Below are 26,466 nucleotides of genomic sequence, written 5' to 3' on the forward strand. Positions count from 1 at the left end.
GAGGTACAAATAATATAGAGATGAAACGGGGGGGGGCAAACGACCGAACGAGATGCACTTATGGAACTTTCAGTAGGAGTAGCAGAGAAGGCGGTATTATTGCTTGTCCTTGTCACAGTCTCACTTTTTGTTTGTTCCCCACCTTTTTATTAGTATGGAGAATGGTGAGCAACAAATGAATTCGACCAATCACAGTGCCGCATTTGCGTATGTTTTGTCCCTCACGGAGGCACGCGTATACCACTTCTAGACCATCCTACCTTCTATGGCTGGGGCACATTCGGATACTATACTGCAAAACGTAATTTAAGACCAAAAAAGTAAGAAAATGTTGCCACTTTTTACTAGCGCGTCTTGTATTTATGTAAAAATAAGTAAATAAAAGTACTTTTTTTAATCGTAGGAGTAAAATTACTATATAATAAATAAATTATCCTAGCGTGATTATTTATCAAAAGGAATTTACTATTTTACAAACAAATTATTGCAGTGGCAACAATGTCTTACTAGATTTTGTCTCTCTCATCTCATACTATGAAAGGTAGAGGTACCTCTACCCTCCATATCTCATACGAACTTATTTTTGTGAAACATGAAAGATGTCGCATGTCGCACAATCGAATCGTTTTTAGCAATGTCTCAAAATATCTCTTATCTAAAGTGTCATGAGTCTGTCATATAATTGCATGATAATTGTCAATTGAATTGTCACCTGTCGACCTAAAGCCTAACCTAAAGGTTCACTTTTCGGACTAATAAAAATCGATTTATTCAAATGTACGGCAATGAAATTAATAGCTAGGACAAACGGTCGTTTGATTTAGAAGAGTTTTGTTTAGAGTGTATTGACAGTGTTCGGTGTCATGCTGCGGGCGGTGTCGCGCCTGTGCTGCGACGGCCAGGCGCTCGAGGCGCTCGCTCGCCGGGATGCCTACAAACTATTCCGTCAGTACTCTACTCTGCTACTTGTTAATCTGTTAAACTATACATTCAATTATATTGTGAATTACATCATTTGTGTAGTTATATCACTAGCAAAAAGCAGAGCTTTGTAAGGGCTCGCGGAGGTTTTCTACCTTAACGTACCGAACCGGTTGCTGTCCGGTACGCCTGTCTGTTACAGCTTTTACTTTGTCCTTTAAAAACGTGTCCAGACGACAAAATCAAATTGCCAATATCATCCACACGTAATATACAATTTCATAAGTGCATTACATCCTACACGGTCGCCCAGTACTTTTTGTAAGGAACCCAACTGGCTTTCCTACATAATGTTGGGTCAGCGAGCCAATGTTCTTGAATTTATTTTTGCGTCCACTCCACACAATTGATCGAAAAACTATCCCGTCTGGACACCTACTGGCGGTAATCACGCTGCTCCGCACATAAACTAACACACACAGTTCCACTAGGTACAGTCAGGGTCCAGCATCAGCTCTATCTTGGGTACTGCTCTTCCAAGTTCTCATTAAGATGTGTCAGATGACCAAAACAGCGTGTGCCTATGTTGCACCAAACCTGAGTTCCACTAGGTACAGCCAGGGTTTAGCATCAGCTTTATCTTGGGTACTAATCTCCTAAGTGCTCATCAAGACGAGTCGCATGGCCAAAACAGCGTGTGCCTATGTTGCAACAATTAAACCTGAGTTCCACTAGGTACTGCCAGGGTTCAGCATGAGTTCTATCTTGGGTACTACTTTCCTAAGTTCTCATCAAGACAAGTTGCATGACCAAAACAGCGTGTGCCTATGTTGTATAAAACCCGAGCTCCATTAGGCACTGTCAGGGTTCAGCATCAGCTATCTTGGGTACCTACTGAAAGTACTGATCTACCCAGTGATCATCATGACGAGTCGGATATCCAAAACAGCGTATGTCTATGTATGTTGCATCAAACCCGAGCTCCACTAGGTACTGCCAGGGTTCGGCATCGGCTCTATCTTGGGTACTACTCTCCTAAGTGCTCATCAAGATGAGTCGGATGACCAAACCATAATGTGCCTTTGTTACATCAAACCTGAGTTCCACTAGGTACTGCCATGGTACTGGGTCATTTTGCTGAACTGCACGCCGACGTTTCAATTGGCGTGCAGTTCCCATACAAGTTGCAGTCGGGTTGTAGTCCGTCTGTATCGGCCCTAAGTCACTGAAGTTTGTATTAATTATGCTTATCTTTATTTATAATTTTAGCAGTTCCAAGCAATAGTAACACTAAAGGCGCCATTCATTAATTACGTAAGACAATTTTTGCCAGCTTTTGACCCCCTCCCTCCCCTATGTAAGAAATAATAAGAATAGGTTGACCCCGTCCAGCCACCAATATAATTTATTTTCAAAAAAATATTTTTATGAATGTTTATTTGTACCTGTACAAAGGTACTTGAGCTCGTTTAAGCTAACTCTGCACCGTGTTTGATAGCATAGAGTGTGGAAGTATTATTTTAAACGTCATAATTTCATTTTTATTTTATTTTATTTTATTTTTATTATTATTTATTAATTTCATAGAAATTTAAAAAAATATCGCATCTTTGTGACCTTACTTAAGAACTATGAAAACCCCCTCCCACCCCCTTGTAAGAAAAAATAAGATATGTTCGACCCCCCTCCACCCCAAAATCGTCTTACGTAATAAATGAATGGCGCCAAAACTGTATCTCGAACTGAAAATTACCCGATTTAAGTTTGCTAACACAACATGACTGATCATCACATCGTCAGCGTCACAAAACATACGAGTAAATTGACCTCCGCAGTAAATATACAGCAAGATTGATTGTTCTAGTAGGTATTCACAAAAACTTAATTGCTAAAATGGGAATCAAACCAAGTGAAGCGAGGTGGGTTGAATCCAAAATTGTACCCACTTTGGTATTCATCGTTGTTAATGGCGTAAGCGCCATCGACATTATTGAACTTGAAAACACCACATAGGTATCGTATTGTCTGAATACCCACAACACAAGCCTTCTTAAGTAGTCAATTTGTATAAGAATGTCCAATATTTATTTATTTATTTATATATTACTAACGCCATCTATTAGAGAAAGAAATAATTAACATTAACACGAATGTTAATTCATCATTTTACCAACAGATGGCGCTAGTAGTAATACAAAGTGTTATTACTTTATTTTATTTTTTTAGGTTTATAAAATGATATTTTTATGACAGGAAATGACTAGACATGAATTTAAATTACTATGTTAAATTTCAAACCTAACAGTGCAGTAGTTTTTCCGTAAAGTGTACCACAAGAATGCATAGTTCGTCGATTAGTGATAGGGCTCGCTTCGCTCGCCCTAATAAGTGTGTGTTGGAGTGCTAAACGAGTCCGTGTTGCAGGCTCCGCGGTGCACACTACGTCCACGGCGCACAACACACACAACGCCGCTGCTGAGGTAAGATCTCTACTGACTCTGTGCTCAAACAATTCTTCTTATATTGCTGGAGGCCTCGGCTGAATATTGTCATATCTTAGGTCTGTTCTGCTTCACTAAGATAACAACCATTTGTTAAGTATAGATAAAGCAGATATTCTAATATATAGATATTGTTTGTTGGGTTATATGAATAGGAGTAAATGACTGATTTACCTTATTTGAAACACTAGTGATGAAATCTGCACATGGTCCACACTTCATTGTATACACTTACATAATGACAGGCAGCATATTGATGAAACATGTGATTTATGCTTAGCTAAATTGAATTTTTATTAAAGTTTTATGGATAATACATTTCATCCTGTATAATATATTCTTTTATGTACCAATTAGATGAGTATTATATTCTGCTTTTGCATAGAAATTAATTTTTCACCTCACCAATTGGTAAAGGCCCTCTTGATTGGTCAAAAACTAATGAGAAAGTTGCAGAGGAACAAGAACAGATCCCACGAACTTTAGACCGATTTCAATACTACCGGCATTAAGCAAAGTGTTCGAGAAACTTATTCTGAATCAACTATTGTCACATTTCAACAGAAACAAACTGCTTGATAGCAATCAATTTGGTTTCACCAAAGGTCGATCAACTACTGACGCCGGTGCGGTACTTCTAAAACACATCTTTGATGCCTGGGAAAAAGCTCAAGATGCTGTTGGAATTTTCTGTGATCTGTCAAAGGCATTTGATTGCGTTGATCACGAAAATTTAAAGAGAAAATTAAGCCGCTATGGGATAAAAGCTAGTGCCCTTGACCTGGTCTCATCGTACCTTTCGGATAGAACTCAGCGAGTAGTTATTAATGGAACTCAATCGGCGGGGTCCCCGGTAGCCCTCGGAGTGCCTCAAGGTTCAATTCTTGGTCCCTTCCTGTTTTTGGTATACATTAATGACTTACCAAAAGTTGTGCAAGATAGACATGATATAGTGTTATTTGCAGATGACACTTCCCTTATATTTAAAGTGGACAGAAAGGAAAATAGCTTCGAGAGCATTAATGACGCGCTATCTACCATAGTAAACTGGTTTACGGCAAACAATTTGCTTTTGAACGCCAAGAAAACCAAATGCATCAAGTTTACGCTACCTAACGTCAAGCAGGTAAATAACAGCAAGATTAAAATAAAAGGTGATACGCTGGAATTTGAGGATCGAACTGTTTTCCTGGGAGTCACTCTAGACTCCAAACTGCAATGGCATGCACATATAGGCACTCTAGCCGGAAAACTTAGTTCAGCAGCCTATGCAGTGAGGAGAATCAAACAGCTAACAAACGTAGAGACGGCCAGGCTGGTATACTTTAGTTACTTCCATAGTGTTATGTCATATGGAATTCTGTTGTGGGGAAAAGCGGCAGATATTCAGACAATATTTGTGCTGCAAAAACGAGCTGTACGTTCCATCTATGGACTGGGCGCTCGAGTATCCCTAAGAGAGAAATTCAAAGAAGTTAACATTCTTACCGTTGCATCTCAATACATACTAGAGAATATTATGTATGTTCGGAAAAACATCCACGAATTCAAGGTTAACAGTGATATCCATAACTATAACACTAGAAACAAACATAAGCTTGCCGTGCCCGCCCACCGCCTCCGTAAGGTTAGTACGTCTTTCGTCGGGAACTGTACACGTTTTTATAACAAAGTCCCCACTGATGTAGTGAATTTACCACTTCACAAATTTAAGTCGCACATTAAGCGCTCCTTGTTAAGTAAGGCGTACTACACTGTAAATGATTTTATAAACGATAGAGATGCCTTTAAGCAGGTAGCTTGATTTCATTAGTATAATAAGTAAATAAATATTGTTTTTTTTTTTACATTGTGAATTAAATATGCTAGTGTCCAGTAGAATTGACACATGAGACAATGATGTTCTCGCTTGATTAAATTGTTTAATTTAATTTTAGTTTTGGACACTTGGAGACCTTATACATCTCTAAGTATTTATTTATATATTTTATTTTTGATTGTACATACCTATATTTTTAATGTTTCTGACACTTAGAGACCTTTACATCTCTAAGTCAACTTAGGCTAGTAATTATGTGAAGCTATACTGTCTTTTTATGTAACATACGAGCACAAAATGCCGTGTCTTACAGCTACTCGTACATGTTATTACTATTTTAATATTATTATAGGCCGGTAGCTTGAACATGTCATGCTCGCTTAAAAGTCTTTGCTTACGGTGGCGTCGTTGATCGGGTCGCCACTTTCCCGAATGAAGGTTGAGGGAGGCGATGGCTGAGATACGCGTCATACTCGTGAACGGGTGCTGTTTGTGGAGACTGGTCTGTTTAAGCTAACACAAGCTATTATACTTAGTAACTTTATTTTTATTAATTAATTACAGTGAGACGCCTCATTCTGCTCTCGTATGTTTCTTTTCTCTTAATGAATGTATTAATTATACAGGATATTGACTCTTGGAGACCCTATACATCTCTAAGGATAACTTGATAAACTATATAATCTTATAGTTCTGACACCTAGAGACATTTACACCTCTAAATATTATAGTTTTTTTTTGTATTTTGTATCTGTATTTTTTATGTAATTCGACATTAAGAGACCATATACATCTCTTAGTAATTGTAATACGTTAGATTGAATTCTTAGTTTTATTTTATAAAATTGTTGATGTTATTATTTTTGCATGTATGTAAATTCAATGATGACGTGTAAAAGTGCCCTTGTGGCCTATTTGCTGAATAAATGTTGATGTTTGATGTTTGATGTTTGATGTTTGCATTTTATCCACATGTGGGCCAAATAATCAGATGCAAATTTTGAGTTGTTTCCTTATGTTAGCTGCTAGAATTGACTTGATGATTTTGAATGATATAGTTTTTATTACATTTTAATTTAATTTGGTTTGATTTTTTTGGTGTTTCATTTTCCTTGTGTGGGTGTGGTGAAAAATTGTGTGTTTCACTTGGAGGCAAACTTTGTTGTTGTGCCTTGACACCCTCGCAACACGCAAGATTCCACTTCTTGAACCTTTTTGAAATCTTTTGCTTGCTAGGGTATCAATATTAGCACGAGCGGTTAAACAATAACTTTGCCCCCTTGTAAAACTATTAACTATTCTACCTGTGCTCTATGTTTTCAAGCGTACAAGGAAAAGAAAATACAAAACGGTAAATATGTTTTTCACATGTTGGAGTTAATTATGTGGATATCTTGATTGAGTCAACAACTTGTTGCAAGAGAGAAAATGTAAATGTAATAATAATCAATTAGGGTAGTAATTACATGATCAGCCGTTTTTAAAACTGATCTGCAAAAAAAAATTGCCACTAAATCATTTGTACAGCATACAATTATTTTGCTGGCAATAAATAAAAATCGAGCTACAACTAATGTATGACCAATATTGGTCTGCTTCAATGCTAATTTATCAGCTTAATAAATTATAATTGATCTGCAAAATTATTATTTGGTCAAGAAGATTTAAAAATTGGCAGAAAAAATATATGTCTTTAGGCAGTTTAGTTGAGAGGTATGCATATTAAAGGAATGGTTATCTGATATATTAAGGTGGGTTATGTTTGATTTGAAATAAGTTTTTGGCAAAAATTTAATTTTGAAGCTCGGAATAAATTTAAAAGTGGAAAAATTACTGTCTTAGGCGAGACTTGAACTCACGGCCTCAGGAACGATACTCCAGTATTGGACCAAACACAATTAGGTTGCATTGTTTTATCACAGAGTTCCTATGGCCACCTCCTGTCTCCATCATCAGAGCAGCTTGATGGTACCATAATATTGCATTGTCACCCGACTTACATATGTATGCAAATTTTCAGCTTCGTTGGAAGTTGGGAAGTGGGTCAAATTAAATTTGCAAGATTTGACCCGTACAAACATAGTTACATAACTAGTAACTACATACTTACTTAGGTACATTGCAAGTTAAATAAAAGCTTGTAAAATTGGCAGAGGTAAAGGCAGAGCGAAATCAGTCCATGTGATACGAGCAGCCAATCGTGAGCATACATTTCATTCGATGATTACTTGTTTGACACCAACTGGTACTAGAAAAGCGGGTTGATAGGTTAGAACTGCGACCTTTACAGAAACCAACTGCTACTAGAAAAGTGGATTAGGCTAGGTTAGAACTGCGACCTTTACAGAAACCAACTGCTACTAGAAAAGTGGATTAGGTTAGGTTAGAACTGCTACCTTCACAAAAAATAAACTGCTACTAGAAAAGTGGGTTAGGTCAGGCTATAACTGCGACCATCACAGAAGCCAACTGCTACTAGAAAAGTGGGTTAGGTTAGGTTAGAACTGCGACCTTTACAAAAACCAACTGCTACTAGAAAAGTGGGTTAGGTTAGAACCGCGACCTTCACAAAAACCAACTGCTACTAGAAAAGTGGGTTAGATTAGAATCGCGACCTTCACAGAAGCCAACTGCTACTAGAAAAGTGGGTTAGGTCAGCTTATAACTGTGACCATCACAGAAACCAAAATTTGCTTTTGTTTAAAAAATCAACTAATCTGCAAAGGGTAGGTTAGGTTGGTTAGACATATGCTGATGATCAACAAATATTTCAGCTAACCAATTTTTGCGCATCAGTTCAATTGTAATCCAAAAGAAATAATTTGCTTACCCACTGATTGCTTAGCAAAATTTGATTAATGGTGGATGGCTTACTGCCGCTCAAATAATTAATTTACTAACCAAATCAATATATAGCAGCTCAGTATGACATTAATTGCGAACTGGTTTAGAAATACTTGCTAACCATAAGTTGCTGACCAAATGTCAATTTCGGCTGACCAATATATATTTTTGTTCATCAAAATAGAAATACTCTGCTGATCGATTAAATGACACCCATAATCAATCATTATTGTGCAATACTTTGTCACCTATTTTCCTTATTGTTATTTGAGTTTCTATCAGCAATATCTATACCATCATATTTTTCCTGTAATGTTTTTTCTGTACATTCATAAATCTCTTTACATCCAGTGATATCAGTACCTATGCCTTCAAAACATGTTAATTAATGTATTTTGTAAGCAACACATGCAGTTGCAACTTGGCTAGCAATAGTTAATAGTTTCAGTTCTATGGAAACCCAAATCTGAAAATGTATAGTCTTAGGGTTGGTTGCACCAAACTGTGCTACAATGTTTCTTAGTTCTATCTTGACAGATATCAATCTGTCTATTAATTGTGGTTGGTGCAACTGGCCTTTAGTGTTGCCACTTAACTGAGCCGACTAACATTGAGAGCTTGTAGTAAACGGTGTTCTGTGTTAGACGGTGCTGACGACGGCGGCAGCGAGCGAGCCCCCCGCGGCGCCCGCATGCCCCGCACCGCCCACGCCGCCTCCTCCGCCGCCGCCGCCCCCGCCGCGACGCTCGTGGGTCGCCCTAGCGGCCGCGGTGGCGCTTACCTCTTCACTTGGTGGGGTACGTCTACCTATATAAAATAAATAAATATCGGGGACATCTTACACAAATCAACCTAGCCCCAAACTAAGCATACCTACTTATATAGATAAATACATATACATACGAGTATATAAAACACTTATATATAAGTAAATAAAAGAAATAAAAAAGAAAAATATGACTAGGTAATAACAACTTATCGCTAAAAAGCGATCTTTTCCAGCAACCTTGTCCAGTTTGTCCTCTACTCATAAATCTTATAGGTAATGCTTTTGTTTTCAGGTGTATTACTTCAGTAAGATAAAAGATGACACAACAAAGAAGGAAGTCAAAAGTGAGTTACATACATACATACCGGTCCCTGACCCATTTTTAACCGAATTTGTATTATTGTAGTGTGTGACTTGCAAGAGTCGTGTTGTCAATGCTATGATGATGATGTTTTAGCAGAGTCAAAGCCGAAAGACGAGCAGGAGGAGGAGGAGGGTCCGCTATATCCGGCGAGGGGCGCGGAGTTACCGGCGCACGTAGAGTTCCTAGTGGTGGGCGGCGGCACGGCGGCGTTCGCGGCGCTGCGCGCGCTGCGGGCGGCGCGGCCCGACGCGGCGCTGCTGCTGGCGGGCGCCGAGCGCGCGCCGCCCTACATGCGGCCGCCGCTCAGCAAGGAGCTGTGGCGCCGCCCCGAGCTGGCCGCCGCCGCCGCCGACCCGCTGTCGCTCGCCTTCACGCAGTACAACGGCAAGCAGCGGCGGCTGGTGTACGAGCCGCTCTCCTTCTACACGCCGCTGGAGAAGCTGCGGGAGGGCGGCGCGGGGGCGGGGCTGGCGCGGGGCTGGCGGGTCACCCGCCTGGACCTGGCCGCGCGCAGCGCCCGCCTCAGCGCGCCCGGCCAGGAGCCCGCCACCGTCACCTTCGACAAGTGCCTCATAGCTACTGGTGAGGCGCCAATTAAAGTTCATGTTTGTACCTACTTTGTTCAAAGTAGAAAACTGTAGCAGGATTCTCTCAAAATGTTATTATTTTGCTTTTTTTCTCTACTACCTAATACCACCCGATTGATGATTCCCTGTTTCGGATTAGGCTGTTTGAAGGTTTGAATTGAACCTTTATTCTACTGAAAGACCATTTATTGATATATACAATGGTACTACCTACTAAACTAAATTAATACTACTTTTACTAACTAACTATCTTAAATTTAAAAGGGTGTTATTTAATCGATCTGCAGAATATTCCTATTTTGATGATCAAAAAAATATATATGGTCAGCAGAAAGTGATACTTGGTCGGCAACTTTTGGTAGGCAAGTATTTCTAAACCAGTTCGCAATTAATGTCATACTGAGCTGCTCTAAATTGATTTGGTTGGCAAATTAATTATTTGAGCGGCAGTAAGCCATCCACCATTAATCTAATTTTGGTTAGCAATCAGTGAGTAGGTAAGCGAATTATTTCATTTTGGATTACAATTTAACTGATCCGCAATAATTGGTTAGCTGAAAAATCAGTTGATCAGCATAAACCTACTTTTCTAGCAACAGTTGGTTTTTGTAAAGGTCGCAGTTCTAACCTAACCTAACCCACTTTTCTAGTAGCAGTTGGCTTCTGTGAAGGTCGCAGTTCTAACCTAACCTAACCCAATTTTCTAGTAGCAGTTGGCTTCTGTGAAGGTCGCAGTTCTAACCTAACCTAACCCACGGTTTACTAATGTGTTTGAGAAAGTTTTTTGACATATTTTTGTATTGCATAATTGTAACTAACAACTATGGATTTATATCCGAAATAAAATGATTTTTATTTATTTATTTATTTATATATAATGTTACTTGGCAGAAATGTCGTTTGGCAGAATTACCTTTCGCATAGTATTATTTAGCATACAATCACTTCGCAGAGTTTTATAATCCAGAACCATATTTCGGCATACTGTTGATGATCATAATAGTATTTTAAACGAATATTGATTTCGCAGATACATGTATTGCATACTATTTCGGTGGCATAAAGCTATTAAGTTTAATTAAAGGTGATTTTATAAATGGTTTTGATTGACTTACCAATGTGCTGCTGTACCTAGTATGCTCTAACATAATCTGTTTTTATGGCAGTTGATCTTACTTTTCTGGTAGCCGTTCGTTTTTTAGGGTTCCGTACCCAAAGGGTAAAACGGGACCCTATTACTAAGACTTCGCTGTCCGTCCGTCCGTCCGTCCGTCCGTCTGTCACCAGGCTGTATCTCACGAACCGTGATAGCTAGACAGTTGAAATTTTCACAGATGATGTATTTCTGTTGCCGCTATAACAACAAATACTAAAAACAGAATAAAATAAAGATTTAAATGGGACTCCCATACAACAAACGTGATTTTTGACCAAAGTTAAGCAACGTCGGGAGTGGTCAGTACTTGGATGGGTGACCGTTTTTTTTTTGCTTTTTTTTCGTTTTTTTTTTTTGCATTATGGTACGGAACCCTTCGTGCGCGAGTCCGACTCGCACTTGCCCGGTTTTTGTAAGAGGTTGCAGCTAGAGTCAGACCAAGAATAGTCTGCAGCGGATTTGATAGCCCACGCAGTGAAAGTGTTATTTTAAACGTCAAACTTCTATGAAATTATGACGTATAAATGACACTTGCACTGCGTGGGCTATCAAATCCGCTGCAGACTTTTTTTGGTCCGACTCTAGTAACCTAACCTAACTTATTTTTCTGACAGCCATTCGTTTTTTGTAGGAGATCTCAGCTCTAACCTAACCTATTATTCTGACAGCCATTCGTTTTTGTAGGAGGTCGCAGCTCTAACCTAACCTAACCTAACCTAACCTATTTTTCTGACAGCCATTCGTTTTTGTAGGAGGTCGCAGCTCTAACCTAACCTAACCTAACCAATTTTTTTGGCAGCCATTCGTTTTTGTAGGAGGTCGCAATTCTAACCTAACCTATTTTTCTGACAGCTATTCGTTTTTCAAGGAGGTCGCAGCTCTAACCTAACCTAACCTATTTTTCTGGCAGCCATTCGTTTTTGTAGGAGGTCGCAATTCTAACCTAACCTAACCTTCTTTTTTGGCACACGTCCAATTTTGTTGGGGTCGCAGTTCTTACTTAACTTAACCCACTTTTCTGCTAGCAGAAAAAATCATTATGCCATAATAAGAGTATGCTGCAGGATGATTATGCTACATAAAATTATAGTGTAGTAAATGAAGCAAGTTGTTGTATGGAGACCCATGCATTAATTTCTCAGTCGATGAAATTTAGCTTGGTTATTGTATAGTATGAGCCGAGACTAACATTATAAATATCCAAAAAAAAACACTCCTAAGTTAGGTAAAAACACAAATCTGATTATATATTGAACCGAGTAATTCCTCAGTCCAAAATTATTTTACAAAATAAGTTATTTGTATCAGTATGTGATACTAGAAAAAAATCTAAAAGTTTTGTCAAACATGAGAATATTTTTTTATGATACTTCATTTTTTTGACGCTCATTTTCATCGGAAAATTGCTCTGTCATTTTTTTCTTCTTATATGATCTTAGAATATAATTTGGCGCAGTGGGTAAAAAAATCCAAAAAAAATGCGTATCGAAATGTATGCATTATAAAACTATTAAAAACTGAGAGTGGAAATTTTTTAGATTTTCATTTTGTAGGTATAAAACGGCAATAAAATGGCATTCCAGTAAAAAAATTAGACTGAGCAATTTTCCGGTCCAAGACACGCCAAAAAATTTTATTTTATTAATACTGGTATTTCTGCTGGGATATTTTTTTGATATTTCATATATTGTTGCAATACGTTACATGAATATGTCTGGTGAAGAAAGTTTGAACGGAGCATTTTTCCGTAAAAAGATATTAACGATTTAAAACTTTAGGTATTTACTTTAATTCTATTATTATTATTCTTTGGAAATTTATACAATACTTTTTATTTATTGATACTTTATCATACTGTAAAGTTTTTTCTGGCTGAGGAATTACTGCGGGGTCCACTACCTTTATTTACTACATTATTATGCTAAATGAAAGTCGGCAACAGTAATCTTCTGCTTAATGATATGCTGCAAAATGTATTGTATGCGTAGTAAATAGTAATGCCAAGTAATAGTTATGCAAAATTATCATTCGACTAAAAGTGTTTCTGCGAAACATGTTATGCGAAATGTATTTGTGACAAACAATATTATGCCAGATGAGGTGAACCCCTAACCCACTTTTCTAGCAGCAGTTGGCTTCTGTGAAGGTCGCAGTTCTAACCTAACCTAACCCACTTTTCTAGTAGCAATTGGCTTCTGTAAAGGTCGCAGTTCTAACCCAACCTAACCCACTTTTCTAGTAGCAGTTGGTTAGACATATAGTCAACTGCTACTAGAATAGCCTCCGTTTTACCAATCCGCAATAGCTCTCTAGGGGTAAGACAGACAAAGACCACGTGGATAGTCTCATTCCGCTCCGCCTGCAACTCTGCTGATTTTTCAAATCAAACCTAATCCATCTTATTATATCAGATTTACGATAGTTATTTATATTTTTTTTTTCGTTTTCAATAAAGAAGGAATTTCGAGAAAATTTTGTTAATTAAAAATTGCCTAATTTATTGGAAAAATAACTTGAAGATAAATTTCTACAAGTAGTACATTTGTGTGGACATGTTTTAAAAACACCATAACTTTTTTATTCAATGAATATTTAATACCTTTAAAATTATATTTAATGTTACGTAATCGCTTTTTCACGCCGCGCGCGTTTCCCGAAAATGAGGCGCGGAGGGCTGTGTTCAGCGTTGAATAAAAAGTATAAATAATGGAGATACAGTTCTGCAAGTATGGAATGTTTTATTGGAAATATCCTCCTCTTTTATAATATCAATTTTGGTTTCTTAAATATAAATACTTTATGAGATATTGGGGAAATAAAAAATATATATTTTTTCCCCCTATTTCTGTTTATAACTTTAGGTATTTTTTGTGTGCTAATACACGCTTCGAATACATTTTTCTAGGAATCATGACGAATCTAATGAGGTATCACACGTATTTTTAGGAATAGTATCTCTATTTTTCACCGTTTTCAGTTTCTCGAACAGACTAACATAATTTTCTTTGTGACCTGTATTTGTTGGAAGTAAATGTTTATTATCTGTGATCGTGTGTGTGCGTGCAGGTTCGGTGGCGAAGCGGCTGCCCGCGCTGGCGCCGGCGGCGGCGGCGGGGCGCGCGCTCACGCTGCACTCGGTGCGCGACGTCGCCAGGCTGGCGCGCGTGCTAGAGGAGTCCGGCACGACGCGCGTGGCGGTGGTGGGCGCCGGGCTGCTGGCCGCCGAGCTGGCGGCGTCGCTGGCCGAGCGCGTGCGGGGCTCGGCGGTGGAGGTGGTGCAGCTGTGCCGCGAGCGCGCGCCGCTGGAGGAGCTGCTGCCGCCGTACCTGGCGGCCGACGCGGCGCGCCGTCTCAGGGCGCAAGGCGTCACGCTACTGCCCGACCGTTAGACTACTTTTATTTTACACATACATTATTATTTACATTTTAGAAGTCAACCTAAGGTAGTACTAGAAAAGCCACAAATGACGAAATATGGTCTTCAAACGTTGAGTATGGAAGCTGCGTTAAGTGCCCTATTTATAATTTACTATATTGATTCCTAATATATTACTATGAAGTATTTGAACAAATTAAATTATTTTTCAGAAAATATTTTAATTTGTTTTTATCAAGTAGAAACACTACTATATAAATTATAAACTGAAATAAATGTCATATACTAAGAAAAAGTGACCAAGGCCTCCAGTGCCCCAGGCTGGAATCGAACCAGCGTCCTCTGCTATCGCGGCAGGTGCCTGAACCACTTGGCCACCGGGCCACAGCGACATTAGTCAAATTTTCCAAGTATATGCACTTCCTACTGAAGTCTTGTGGCGCCCCCTAGCCATCTCTAAGGTAGAACAGTATGGTTCGAACCTTCTATCTGGATCATTCTCATGATGATACCGAGCTAGCCTTGGTCACTTTTTCTTAGTATATGACATTTATTTCAGTTCCTAATATATTGTTCATATTATTAATAAGATCGATCATGTGATACAAAACTGTTATTACACAGCAATAATTTGCTCGAATCAACTTTTTGACCGACACAAATCTGTCCACAGCTTAAACTTCGTTGTAAAATTTCACCTTTGAATGGCTTTTCCATGTTTCAGTTTATGGTGTATGTTAAACATTTAAGTCCCAACTGTTAAACCTAATAAACAGAGACTATGTATATTTAGAAGCTCGATTTCTTGGTAACTCCAGAGACATTTCGAGTAAAACTCAAAACTGTCGGTCAAAAAGTTGATTCGCTCTTGTGTTTTTAGGTGAGATATCATCGTGCTCGATGAAGGAGGGGCGGGTGCACATGCAGCTACGGCCGGCGGGGGGGGAGGCGGCGGGGGTGGAGGCGGAGCTGGCGGCCGACGTGGTGGTGGAGTGCGTGGGCGCCGACCCCGGCGTGGAGCTCGCGGAGCCCGCCGGACTCGAGCTACACCCACTACTTGGTATGCACATGCAGCTGCGGCCGGCGGCGGGGGTGGAGGGGGAGCTGGCGGCCGACGTGGTGGTGGAGTGCGTGGGCGCCGACCCCGGCGTGGAGCTCGCGGAGCCCGCCGGACTCGAGCTACACCCACTACTTGGTATGCACATGCAGCTGCGGCCGGTGTACAGTGTACTCTACTCACAATTGAGCATGCAAAACTTATAATTGGTACATAATGGCATGCGATCACATTAAATAATGAAAATAGCAATTATTAAAACCATAATAAAATAAATTACAAATCATTAAGTTAATCAACTGACTGTGCCTACTTCTTTCATATTTATTTTGCTTAAAACTTTTTTGTCGTAAGGATTTAGAAAATATGTTTGTGAATTGGGGGTGAATTTTTTTTAAATCTTATAATATACCTTTCTAAGAAGTTTAAAAGTATAATTATGGATTCAAACTTTCAACTCCTTTTTGACCTTGTCAGGGAATGAATTTTCAAAAACGCTTAAATGTCTCTTCTTGTATTCTAATAATATGCCTTTATCTTCTTCTTCTTCGTCGGTATCACTCTTAACAGAGTGGTCGTGGTCATCACTTCAGGTGTTGGTGGCAAGCTTCACAACACGTCGCCACTCTTCTCTGATAGCCGCCTTCCTCGTGCATTCATGTAGTTATGATGAGCCATTTACTGCCGCCTTTATCTGGTCAGTCCACCTCATAGGCGATCTTCCTCGTGGCCTGGTACCCTCGACCTTTCCCTGGACCACAAGTCTCTCAATAGCCACCTCCCCTCGGCGGCATACGTGACCAAAAAAGGTGAGGATACGAGACTGCACCAAAGATGATAAACGCTGCTAGATGCCGAGTTCTCGAAGTATAGACTCGTTGGTACGGAATTCAGTCCACGATACTCCGAGCATTCTTCTCCAGCACCACATCTCTAGGGCGTCTATCTTCTTCTTCTCTACTTCCCGCAGGGTCCACGTTTCTGAGGCATACAAGAATATGGGGAATACAAGTGCCCGAACTAGTCGGATTTTTGTGGCTCTATATATGTTGCGATTCCTCCATATTTTCCTCAACTTGTCCATTGCAGACCTAGAAATAGCCATACGCCTCTTCACTTCGTCGATACATCCACCGTTGTTCGTAATTAAGGCTCCCAGATAAATGTATGATTGCACCACATCACAATTAGCAATTTGTGTGGTTTCTGGAGAATTGTTATTCATGCGGTCGACAATCATCATTTTTGTTTTATTCCGGTTTATCTTTAGTCCGAACTCAAGGCTAACGCGTTCCATCATGCCGAGAAGTGCTTCCATGTGCTGGGTACTGGTGGCGAACAAAGTGGTATCGTCTGCATATCGCAGGTTGGAGACCTTCAAGCCACCGATCGAGATGCCATCTGTCCAGTCTTCAAGTGTAATCCTCATTATGAGCTCTGTGTACACATTAAACAGTAGTGGAGAAATAATACATCCCTGACGGACTCCGGCGCTGGGGTGGAAGTGATTCGATTGAACGTCATCTGCGCGAACTGACGCTGTGCTATCCTCATACAGTCTTCGCAGGAGATGTACCAGGTGTTTTGGAACACCCATCGCCGTCAGCGTTTCCCAGAGTTTGGGCCACTTGACAGAGTCGAACGCCTTAGAGAAGTCCACAAAGCATATGTAGGCGGGCTTGTTGAATTCTCTGGCTTTCTCTATAATTTGTCGAACTGTCAAGATTTGCTCCCGGGTCCCCTTCCCCTTAACAAAACCAGCCTGTTCAGGAGCAATTTCTTTGCTTAAATAGGGCTTTAGACGCTCGTTCAGTACGTGCAACAAAATCTTGCTCGCATGAGAGATAAGAGCAATAAGTCTGTAGTTGTATGCCTTTATACAAAGTTTCAAATCCCGCGCTCAAAAAAATGTTTGATCTCCGTACAAATTTTCAACCCCCGTTTCACCACCCTAGGGGATAAATTTTCATAAACGCTGAAAATACTTTTTTATAAAGTTTCAAGTTCCTAGCTTAAAAATAACTTAAACCCCATCCATACAAGCTTTCATCCCCCTTTTAACCCCCTTATGGGTGGAATTTCTCAAAATCGCTTCTTATCTTTTGCACACATTATAAATGCAACTTGGTGTGAAAATTTCAACTTTTGTAGTTTCGCCTCTGCGTTGATGAGTTATTAGTCAGTCAGTACGGTAAGGACTAAGGACACACGCATTTATACATATATACTAATATATAGTAGACCGACCAGCGAAAGAAAAGTCTTCTAGAAATAGATTTTCGCTCATGTCGTCTCGGATATGGGTGAATATGGTATCGATGCATTCAGTGTAATGCCCTGAACCCAAATATTATGAGATAAAAATGCTGTGACGTCATAAAGTCGGCAGTAAGTACAAACTTTTTTTTATTTTCGTTTAAACATACCATGTGGGGTACCAAATGAAAGGGCTTTGTGAGTAGATCACAAATGTGTTGCTTATCTTCAAACTCAGGTAAATCCATTCGACCCTCTCAGCAAATATCTACCCTATTACCTTTTCTTAATGAATGAATGAATGAAAAGATGATGTATTTCTGTTGCCGCTATAACAACAAATACTAAAAACAGAATAAAATAAAGATTTAAGTGCGGCTCCCATACAACAAACGTGATTTTTGACCGAAGTTAAGCAACGTCGGGCGGGGTCAGTACTTGGATGGGTGACCGTTTTTATAGATAATGGTACGGAACCCTTCGTTTGCGAGTCCGACTCGCACTTGGCCGGTTTTTTATTTCATTAGCGGGCGCCATTCTCAAAATGTATATAGCCTGTGTCATTACTAGAGATAGGTACCACGAATATTCGGCAACTATTCGGTATTCGGCCTATTCGGCCACTTTGCCGAAAATTAGGTATTCGGCCGAATGTTGCCTACTATTCGGCCGAATACCGAATATCTGTTGCACCTACCTAAAAAGAAAAATTACGCAAAAAATAACCAAAAACTAGGTATATTTAATATTTAAAATGTATTCTTGGAAAGTAGTTAAATACGAAGACACGTTCTTGAGCATTTGTTGATTACAAAATATTTTATTTTTATCGTGGGTCTGATTGGATTGACTCTAACTACATTCATTAATTCTGTTCAACATAAAAATATATCTTAGTAAACGTTGTTTTTTGTTGGCGAACAGTTTTCATAATAATTGTAACTCAAAATGTTCGCATGTCATGCCGAATATTCGGTATTCGGCCAAATTCACTATTCGGGGCATCTCTAGTCACTACCACAATTTTGACGAATTCAACCTCACCTCATATGTCAAAATCCGTCCAGCCTTTGGGTTCATCCATTAATTACGTCACACGTTTAGGGGGTGGGAGGGGGTCAAGAAAATGTGACATATTGTGACATGGGGGAGGGGGAGACACAAACTTTGTGACGTCACTTTAACTTCATCACTTCATCAGTAACCGAAGTTTTTTTTTTAATTATTTTATTCGCTGTACATTTAAATAACAAGTTTTTAAAACGATAATCGTTTTTATTCTTTTAATTTTCTTTCCTAAGCCGTTTTGGGTTATAAAATTACTAATATTTATATCGTCGAAAATATTTTGATAAAATATTAATAATACTTAGGTACTTACTTAATTCGATTTGGCGATTTCGTAGAAAAAATGGGACGTCACACTAGGGGGGAGGGGTTTGCCAAATGTGACCACATGTGACAAGGGGGGGGGGGGAGGGGTCAAAAAACCTAGAAATTCGTGTGACGTAATTAATGGATGACCCCTTTTGGGCTGTAGGGCGTGTCAAATAAATAGACAAATATACATACCCACGCTCGAAAAACATTACCTTCCTTCTGATGTAGTCGAGTTAATATACTATTTTGTTACTGGAAACGTATTTTTACCAGACTGCATCACAAGGACGGTAATGTTTTACGAGCGTGGGTATTTATCAGGGATGTTGCGGATGCAGATTTTTTGACATCCGCGGATGCGGATATTTAAAGCCTCACATGCGCGGATGCGGGTTCGGATGCGGATGTCAAGATTAGGTACTTAAAAAACGTCAAATATTACATTGTTAGCATTTTTTATTTAAAAAAAAAACGAAGCGTTTAGTATTTGTGCAAGAATATAGGTGCGTTTTATTTAATAAACAGTAACTTGGCCGACTTTTCGGGATCTAGACGATTTCGTTATATATAATGACGAAATTACCTAGCACTTACGCCGCCTGCGCCGCCGCTAATACGTTCCTGTTACCGACTTGGTCGACATCCGCATCATGCGGATGCTCCGCATCGATTTTATGCGGATGCGGATGTTGAAAATCATGCGGATGTTCCGCGGATGCGGATGCGAATATCCGCAACATCCCTGGTATGTATATATGTCCATTTATTTGGCACGCCCTACAGCCTAAACGGCTAGACGGTTTTTGACATATGAGGTGTAGTTGAATTTGTCAGAATTGTGGTAGTGACACAGACTATATAAATTTTGAAAATGAAAAAATGGAGGGGGAGTTGTTTTTTTTTCTTACTATATCAATATCAATAAGGGTACCAAATGAATGCTAGTGAAAAGACCATTTCAAAAATATATGTAAATTGTCGGGTTTTTTGTTTATTTTAATAATAGTTGCAGTTTAATGTAACAGAAAATTATACTTTTTTTCAACTTGATGTACTTTTCTTATTTTTTGATATATCTGGTTAATTCGTTTTTTAACATTATATAGAGAATATTCGCAGTCACTTGGTATGTATTTTGGACTAATTCATTCAGCCATTTTCAATTTAGAGCACTTGAATGTCAACAGTGGATTGTGAAATTTTTGAACGTTTTCTAATAATTTGTTAGACCAAGTATTGAAAATGTTACAGTATGTTATATATTTGTGATCTACTCACAAAGCCCTTTCATTGGGTACCCCACATGGTATGTTTAAAAGAAAGAAAAAAAAGTTTGTACTGCCGACTTTATGACGTCACAGCAACTACCCCCACCACTTTCGCGCTTGTCATCTCATATATTTGTGTTCAGGGCATTACATTGAATGCATCGATACGATATTCACCCATATCCGAGACGACATGAACGAAAACTAACCTAAAGCCTGAGAAAACGGCACTCTAATAGATAGATTTTATTATTTAGGTATAAACAAAAGCTTCTTACAATGTTTTTATAAGAACGGGTGTCGGGTGTTGTCATGGTTTTCAACTGGTTTGCATCAAACCGTCCGTCACCGTGAAAGCGTTAGCTAAATTTTTAAGTTCATACTTTACTGTTGTTTGACGTTAATCAGTCTGTTAAATGTGCTCGGTGCAACTGTGCCTAAGTCATGCTTGGACTTTAAAAGATGAACGATCCTGAAAGTGTTGAATTCCCTGTTAGGCGGTATCGTGGTGAACGCGGAGCTGCAGGCGCGCAGCAACGTGTGGGCGGCGGGCGACGTGGCGTGCTTCCACGACGTGACGCTCGGGCGGCGCCGCGTGACGCACCACGACCACGCCGTGCTGTCCGGGCGGCGCGCCGCGCAGAACATGGCCGGCGACCGCCAGCCCGAGCCCTACACGCACCAGAGCATGTTCTGGAGCGACCTGGGCCCGCAGCTGGGCTACGAGGTAACTACAGCACACACACACACACACACAGACACACCACGTGACGCACCACGACCACGCCGTGCTGTCCGGGCGGCGCGCCGCGCAGAACATGGCCGGCGACCGCCAGCCCGAGCCCTACACGCACCAGAGCATGTTCTGGAGCGACCTGGGCCCGCAGCTGGGCTACGAGGTAACTACAGCACACACACACACACACACACACACAGACACACCACGTGACGCACCACGACCACGCCGTGCTGTCCGGGCGGCGCGCCGCGCAGAACATGGCCGGCGACCGCCAGCCCGAGCCCTACACGCACCAGAGCATGTTCTGGAGCGACCTGGGCCCGCAGCTGGGCTACGAGGTAACTACAGCACACACACACACACACACACAGACACACCACGTGACGCACCACGACCACGCCGTGCTGTCCGGGCGGCGCGCCGCGCAGAACATGGCCGGCGACCGCCAGCCCGAGCCCTACACGCACCAGAGCATGTTCTGGAGCGACCTGGGCCCGCAGCTGAGCTACGAGGTAACTACAGCACACACACACACACACAGACACACCACGTGACGCACCACGACCACGCCGTGCTGTCCGGGCGGCGCGCCGCGCAGAACATGGCCGGCGACCGCCAGCCCGAGCCCTACACGCACCAGAGCATGTTCTGGAGCGACCTGGGCCCGCAGCTGGGCTACGAGGTAACTACAGCACACACACACACACACACAGACACACCACGTGACGCACCACGACCACGCCGTGCTGTCCGGGCGGCGCGCCGCGCAGAACATGGCCGGCGACCGCCAGCCCGAGCCTTACACGCACCAGAGCATGTTCTGGAGCGACCTGGGCCCGCAGCTGGGCTACGAGGTAATTAAAGCACTATTTGGCGTTTTTTTTTCAAATATTTGGCGTTTTCTAAAAATTTGTGGGATCACGCCAAAGGCCAAGGGAGAAAACGCCAAAGGCTCCTTTTTTTATATTCTACCCCACGTGATATGTTTTCAGTAAAAAAAAATGTATTTTAGTCGTCTACTGTAACAGAAAATTTTAATTGTGATGTAATGTAATATAATTGTAATGAATGTATTTTTTATTTATTTATTTAGAAGGTATGTATGTAACTTGATGTACTTTTTTATTTTTGTATATATCTGGTTAATTATTTTTAGACATATAGAGGATATTCACAGTCATTTGGTATAATAATCCATTCAGCCATTTAAATTTAAAGTAATTCAAAGTCAACTCTGGATTGTGAAATTTTTGGACGTTTCTTCTAATTTGTTAGACCAAGTAGTGAACATGCTGTTATAGTATGTTATATATTTGTAATTTACTCATAGAGCCCTTTTATTTGACACCTGACATGGTATCTTAAAGGAAAAAGGTAAAGGAAAAAACAAATTTCATTTGTACTGTCGACTTTATTACGTCACTGATTTGAGCTTATTATCTCATATATTTGTATTCAGGACATCATGCTGCAAATAAAACAAAGCAATTCAAAATTTTTACTACGACTTACCAAATGTAATAAATTCCAGGCGATCGGCATCGTCGACTCACGGCTTCCGACAGTCGGCGTGTTTTCGTCCGACGCCGTGAGCGACGCGTCGGCGGCGGCGACGGTCACGGAGACGGCGGCGGCGGCGGCGGCGGACGGCACGCTCGTCGTTGAAGCGCCGACGCCGGAGAACGCCGCGCCGACGGACAAGCGCTACGAGCGCGGCGTCGTGTTCTACCTGCGCGAGCGGCGCGTCGTCGGCGTGCTGCTCTGGAACCTCTTCAACCGCATGCACGTCGCCCGACAGGTGCGTGCTGCTCATGTGCTACTTAATCGGCCCAAAATATAACACGAGTACTGCGTGATACGACAAACCTGTTTTTAGGGAAAAAGGGAACAACGGAACCCTTATAGGATCATTTTGCTGTCCGTCCGTCTGCCTGTCTGTCGAGAGGTCGAGACCCACCTCGGGAACGCGTCCGGTATCGAGTTGAAATTAAAACCATATAACAAATACAGGGAGAAATCCGAAAAATGTATATTTGTTAAAAAAAATTGTTAAATTTGTACGGAACCAGACATCGAAGTTTTTGTGGCATAAACGAGTGTTTGAAAAAATGAATCATCGATAAATCTGTAACAGATTAATAATTTAAAGATGTAACTTCTACTTGCTGTAAATTATTGTCAAATTTTAATAACGCAAATCAATTACAAACTGGTACATAATTTCTTTATTACCTACTTATTTAGTGTACTTAAAAACAAAACGTAAACTGTAGTATACAGTGCCAAAAGAATAGAAAAATAACAAAATATCAACTCGCACCTGGCCGGTTTTTGTTTTTTTTTTAGCATTACAAATGAATGCATGTAATAAATTTCCTTTTTCTTAAAAAGCTCATTTCAAAAATAAGTAACAGCAAATATAAACAATTATAAAGTAAAATGTGTGTATTGGTGTCCAGGTGCTGGCGCAGGGCGAGTTCGAGGACCTGTTCGAGGTGGCCAAGCTGTTCGCGCCGCACGACGAGGACTAGCCGCCGTGACGTCACGCGCTGCACCGCCCGCCCGCCCGCCTCTCTGTACATATTACATACTACTTCAATAAACATGCCACAAATGCCTCCCCGCTCGTTTTATTACATTCATTCATTCATAGACTAATACAGTAAAATTATACATTTGGGTGATTCTTAAATTGTGGCAAAAATTTTTTTTTTTCAGAAACGTTTTTATTTCCACATATTATTACATATATCAAAAGTACATACAAAAAGCAATTTTTTGGTGCATATGGTCAAGCTTAATACCCTCAGGAAAGGTAAATAAAATAAGTCCATAAACACGGTTGTGACAAAGTGTCCCTCAGTCGTGACATTTCGGCATTTTGGTGGCCAAATCGGCTATTTTGATTTATATAGTTATTTTAACATAGCCTAAGTCACTCCTATGACTACGACAAACCTAATGACAGCTCAGACGTTAAAATCCGTCAAACTATAAAGGCTGTAGAGCGTGACAAAGAATTCGATACATATCATATATACATACAAGTGAAAAACATTATTTTTGCTTTGGCAGTCGGGCAATAATAGCAAATGATTTGTAGCTAATAAAAATCCATTTCTGAAAAGTGCATGTGCCTCTAAATTAATCAAACGAATTAAGAATGTCACGACCACGTGTCTATATGTCACGAACGTGGACTCAAAAGTCCGTGGCGGTGACAGATTTTTGAGGCCACGGTCGTGATAATTTGGAACATGTTCGATATTACATAAACATTTCCTTTGATTTAGCAAATCTTAAATAATTAGCTTAATCTGCAATGTATGAGGTATATCTTATGTTACAAACAATAACGTGAAACTGCAACTTACTTTTAAAACTCTAACACGGCGTTGACGCGTTAAGGTTGACCGTTTTTTGAAATGAACACAAATAAATAATTTTCGACAAAACTTCTCCCTTCAGCCATTTGTAAACCTGATAACAACACAGTGTTGCTATTCTAAAAAAACTTTAATAAGGCTGCCAGTAGTAAAGATAATTTTCTACCGAGTACCGCATGTTTATATTACCACGCGCGGTGGTGACGCGAAAACTAATCACAAAATGTATGTTGTTTAAAATTATATAAAATCGTTATAAATCCATACAATTTTTAAACAGTGTTGTCGAACAAGGATTAGTGTTTTATATTTGATATAAATTATTGCAAAATCACTTCATATTTTTTCAAAAAAAAATCAAATATCACAAAATCTGGGGAAGTCACACTACACGGTCCTTGACATTTCGCACTTGTAATTTTTTTTTAATATGTTTCTAATACTCTTAGGACAATACATTTAGTTTGACCTAAAACTAGAGGTAAATTGCTAAGTATATTGATATAGAGTTTACTTATTTTCACAAAAATACATGCTATTCTTATTATTTCTTACGTGTTACACAAAAAATGCATAAGAATAAGAATTACCCATTTTGCGTTTGCGTCAAATCAGGTAGTTCTGATTTTTTGCAGACTTGTTTATGATGGTGGCCCAATGAATAATCCAAGTTTGGGACCTCGAGCACAGATTAATAAATAGTTACTACGTAACAGATACTTCATTCCCAAAGAAAAGCGAAAATACCTACGCTATAAGAGCCTACAAAACCTTAATAATAATACCTGCTGCTCAGGACAAGAAGAAATGTACCATAAGTACGCGCACAAACAGTCGAGACTGTGTTGCCCGCCGTGCGAGTCACGTGCTAACGCGTCATCGTAAGAATGCGCTAGGGTTGTAGGCATCTACCTATGATGATTATTGATTATTGTAATAAAACGAATGTTGCGGATCAACCATATTTTTTATTAGTCAATCAAATATGTTTTAGTTTTATATAATGATTTATAATTTTTTCCCTTCTCGGAATTCTCTGTTATTAAATTTTATAGTTGTAAATATCCTAAATCGCGTAAATAATTTTAATAAATACTCAGGAGCAACGGAAAATCAACGGTTTTTAAAATTTGTAATACGGTGCTACCAGGCCGGTTAATTATTACGTCGTCTAAATTATTTAAAAATACTTTTTCTAACCCTTCAATATAATTATTAAACGTTTCAGGTGGGACCTTTAGCCCGCCATAAAAAGATGAATCTTTATTATAGGCTTTTTCCTTTGTTTTTTGACTTTTACACCCATTTACTGCACAATAATTACGTGGTTTCGGCATTTCGAAGCGTAAGCGCGGGAAACGTGCGGTGCGAGCGTTCAGGCGGGCGTTCGGCGGCCCTCTGTCGGTTGTATCGTCGACGATACGACGAGCGGTAGGCATATAGCGCGTGGCCTTGAGCGTGTGACGGAGGCCTGCCTCGAGCGCCGACCGCAACTTTGTCAAAAACCGCATTTTTTTTTAGATTTGGGCGATTATAACCCTAAAGTACTAGTTTTTGATAGTAACTTCCTAAGGCGTTTTGAAAGTAGACTAAATTTGCTACAATAAGACACTAGAATTGTCTCTGTATATCTAATATTTTCCGAGATAAAGCCTTTCAAAATGTATAATTTTTTCGAACTTGTATTCGTAGCCTAAGTAGGTGCAGTGAGTATACACTTTTGTCTCAGGCGATGCCGGTTGGCACAATTGTTTCTAAGGTCAATCAAAGCTGATTTGGCCCGGTAGCCACAATATCGTACCGGCCGTGAATGGTTTTGTAGTGACAGTAAGTCTTTAGGGTGAGCCGCGTTAGGCTTTTGGGAATACCACAAAACGGCTCAGGACTGTAGTTCATCCCCTTAGCCCCTGCTCGCGCGAGTTCATCGGCCTTTTCGTTTCCTACGATACCCGCATGCCCCGGGACCCAACGTAGAACAACTTTGTTCCCGGCTCCAACTCCAAGGTTGTTCAATAGTTGCCTGCAGTTCTCAACCATGCAACG

At 40.2% G+C, this 26,466-nt stretch overlaps 1 protein-coding gene across 2 annotated transcripts; it reads left to right on the top strand.

Moving 5' to 3' along the window:
* Nucleotides 1-709: 709 nt before the first annotated feature.
* Nucleotides 710-23,642, top strand: LOC134794865 (apoptosis-inducing factor 1, mitochondrial-like). 2 transcript variants are annotated; one of them, XM_063766671.1, is made up of 10 exons: nt 710-945; nt 3,346-3,401; nt 8,730-8,882; nt 9,147-9,198; nt 9,312-9,800; nt 14,028-14,345; nt 15,218-15,532; nt 20,796-21,025; nt 22,569-22,835; nt 23,497-23,642. In XM_063766671.1, the coding sequence occupies exons 1-10, from the start codon at nt 864-866 to the stop codon at nt 23,566-23,568; spliced, it is 2,034 nt and encodes a 677-aa protein (XP_063622741.1). In that variant the 5' UTR covers nt 710-863; the 3' UTR covers nt 23,569-23,642. The 2 variants fall into 2 exon arrangements, with proteins under 2 accessions (XP_063622741.1, XP_063622740.1); XM_063766670.1 differs by lacking the exons at nt 22,569-22,835; nt 23,497-23,642 and having other exon boundaries at nt 9,315-9,800; nt 20,796-21,396.
* Nucleotides 23,643-26,466: the final 2,824 nt, after the last annotated feature.

This window comes from Cydia splendana, chromosome 11, assembly GCF_910591565.1.
Source record: "Cydia splendana chromosome 11, ilCydSple1.2, whole genome shotgun sequence".
Classification (NCBI taxonomy): Eukaryota; Metazoa; Arthropoda; class Insecta; order Lepidoptera; family Tortricidae; genus Cydia; species Cydia splendana.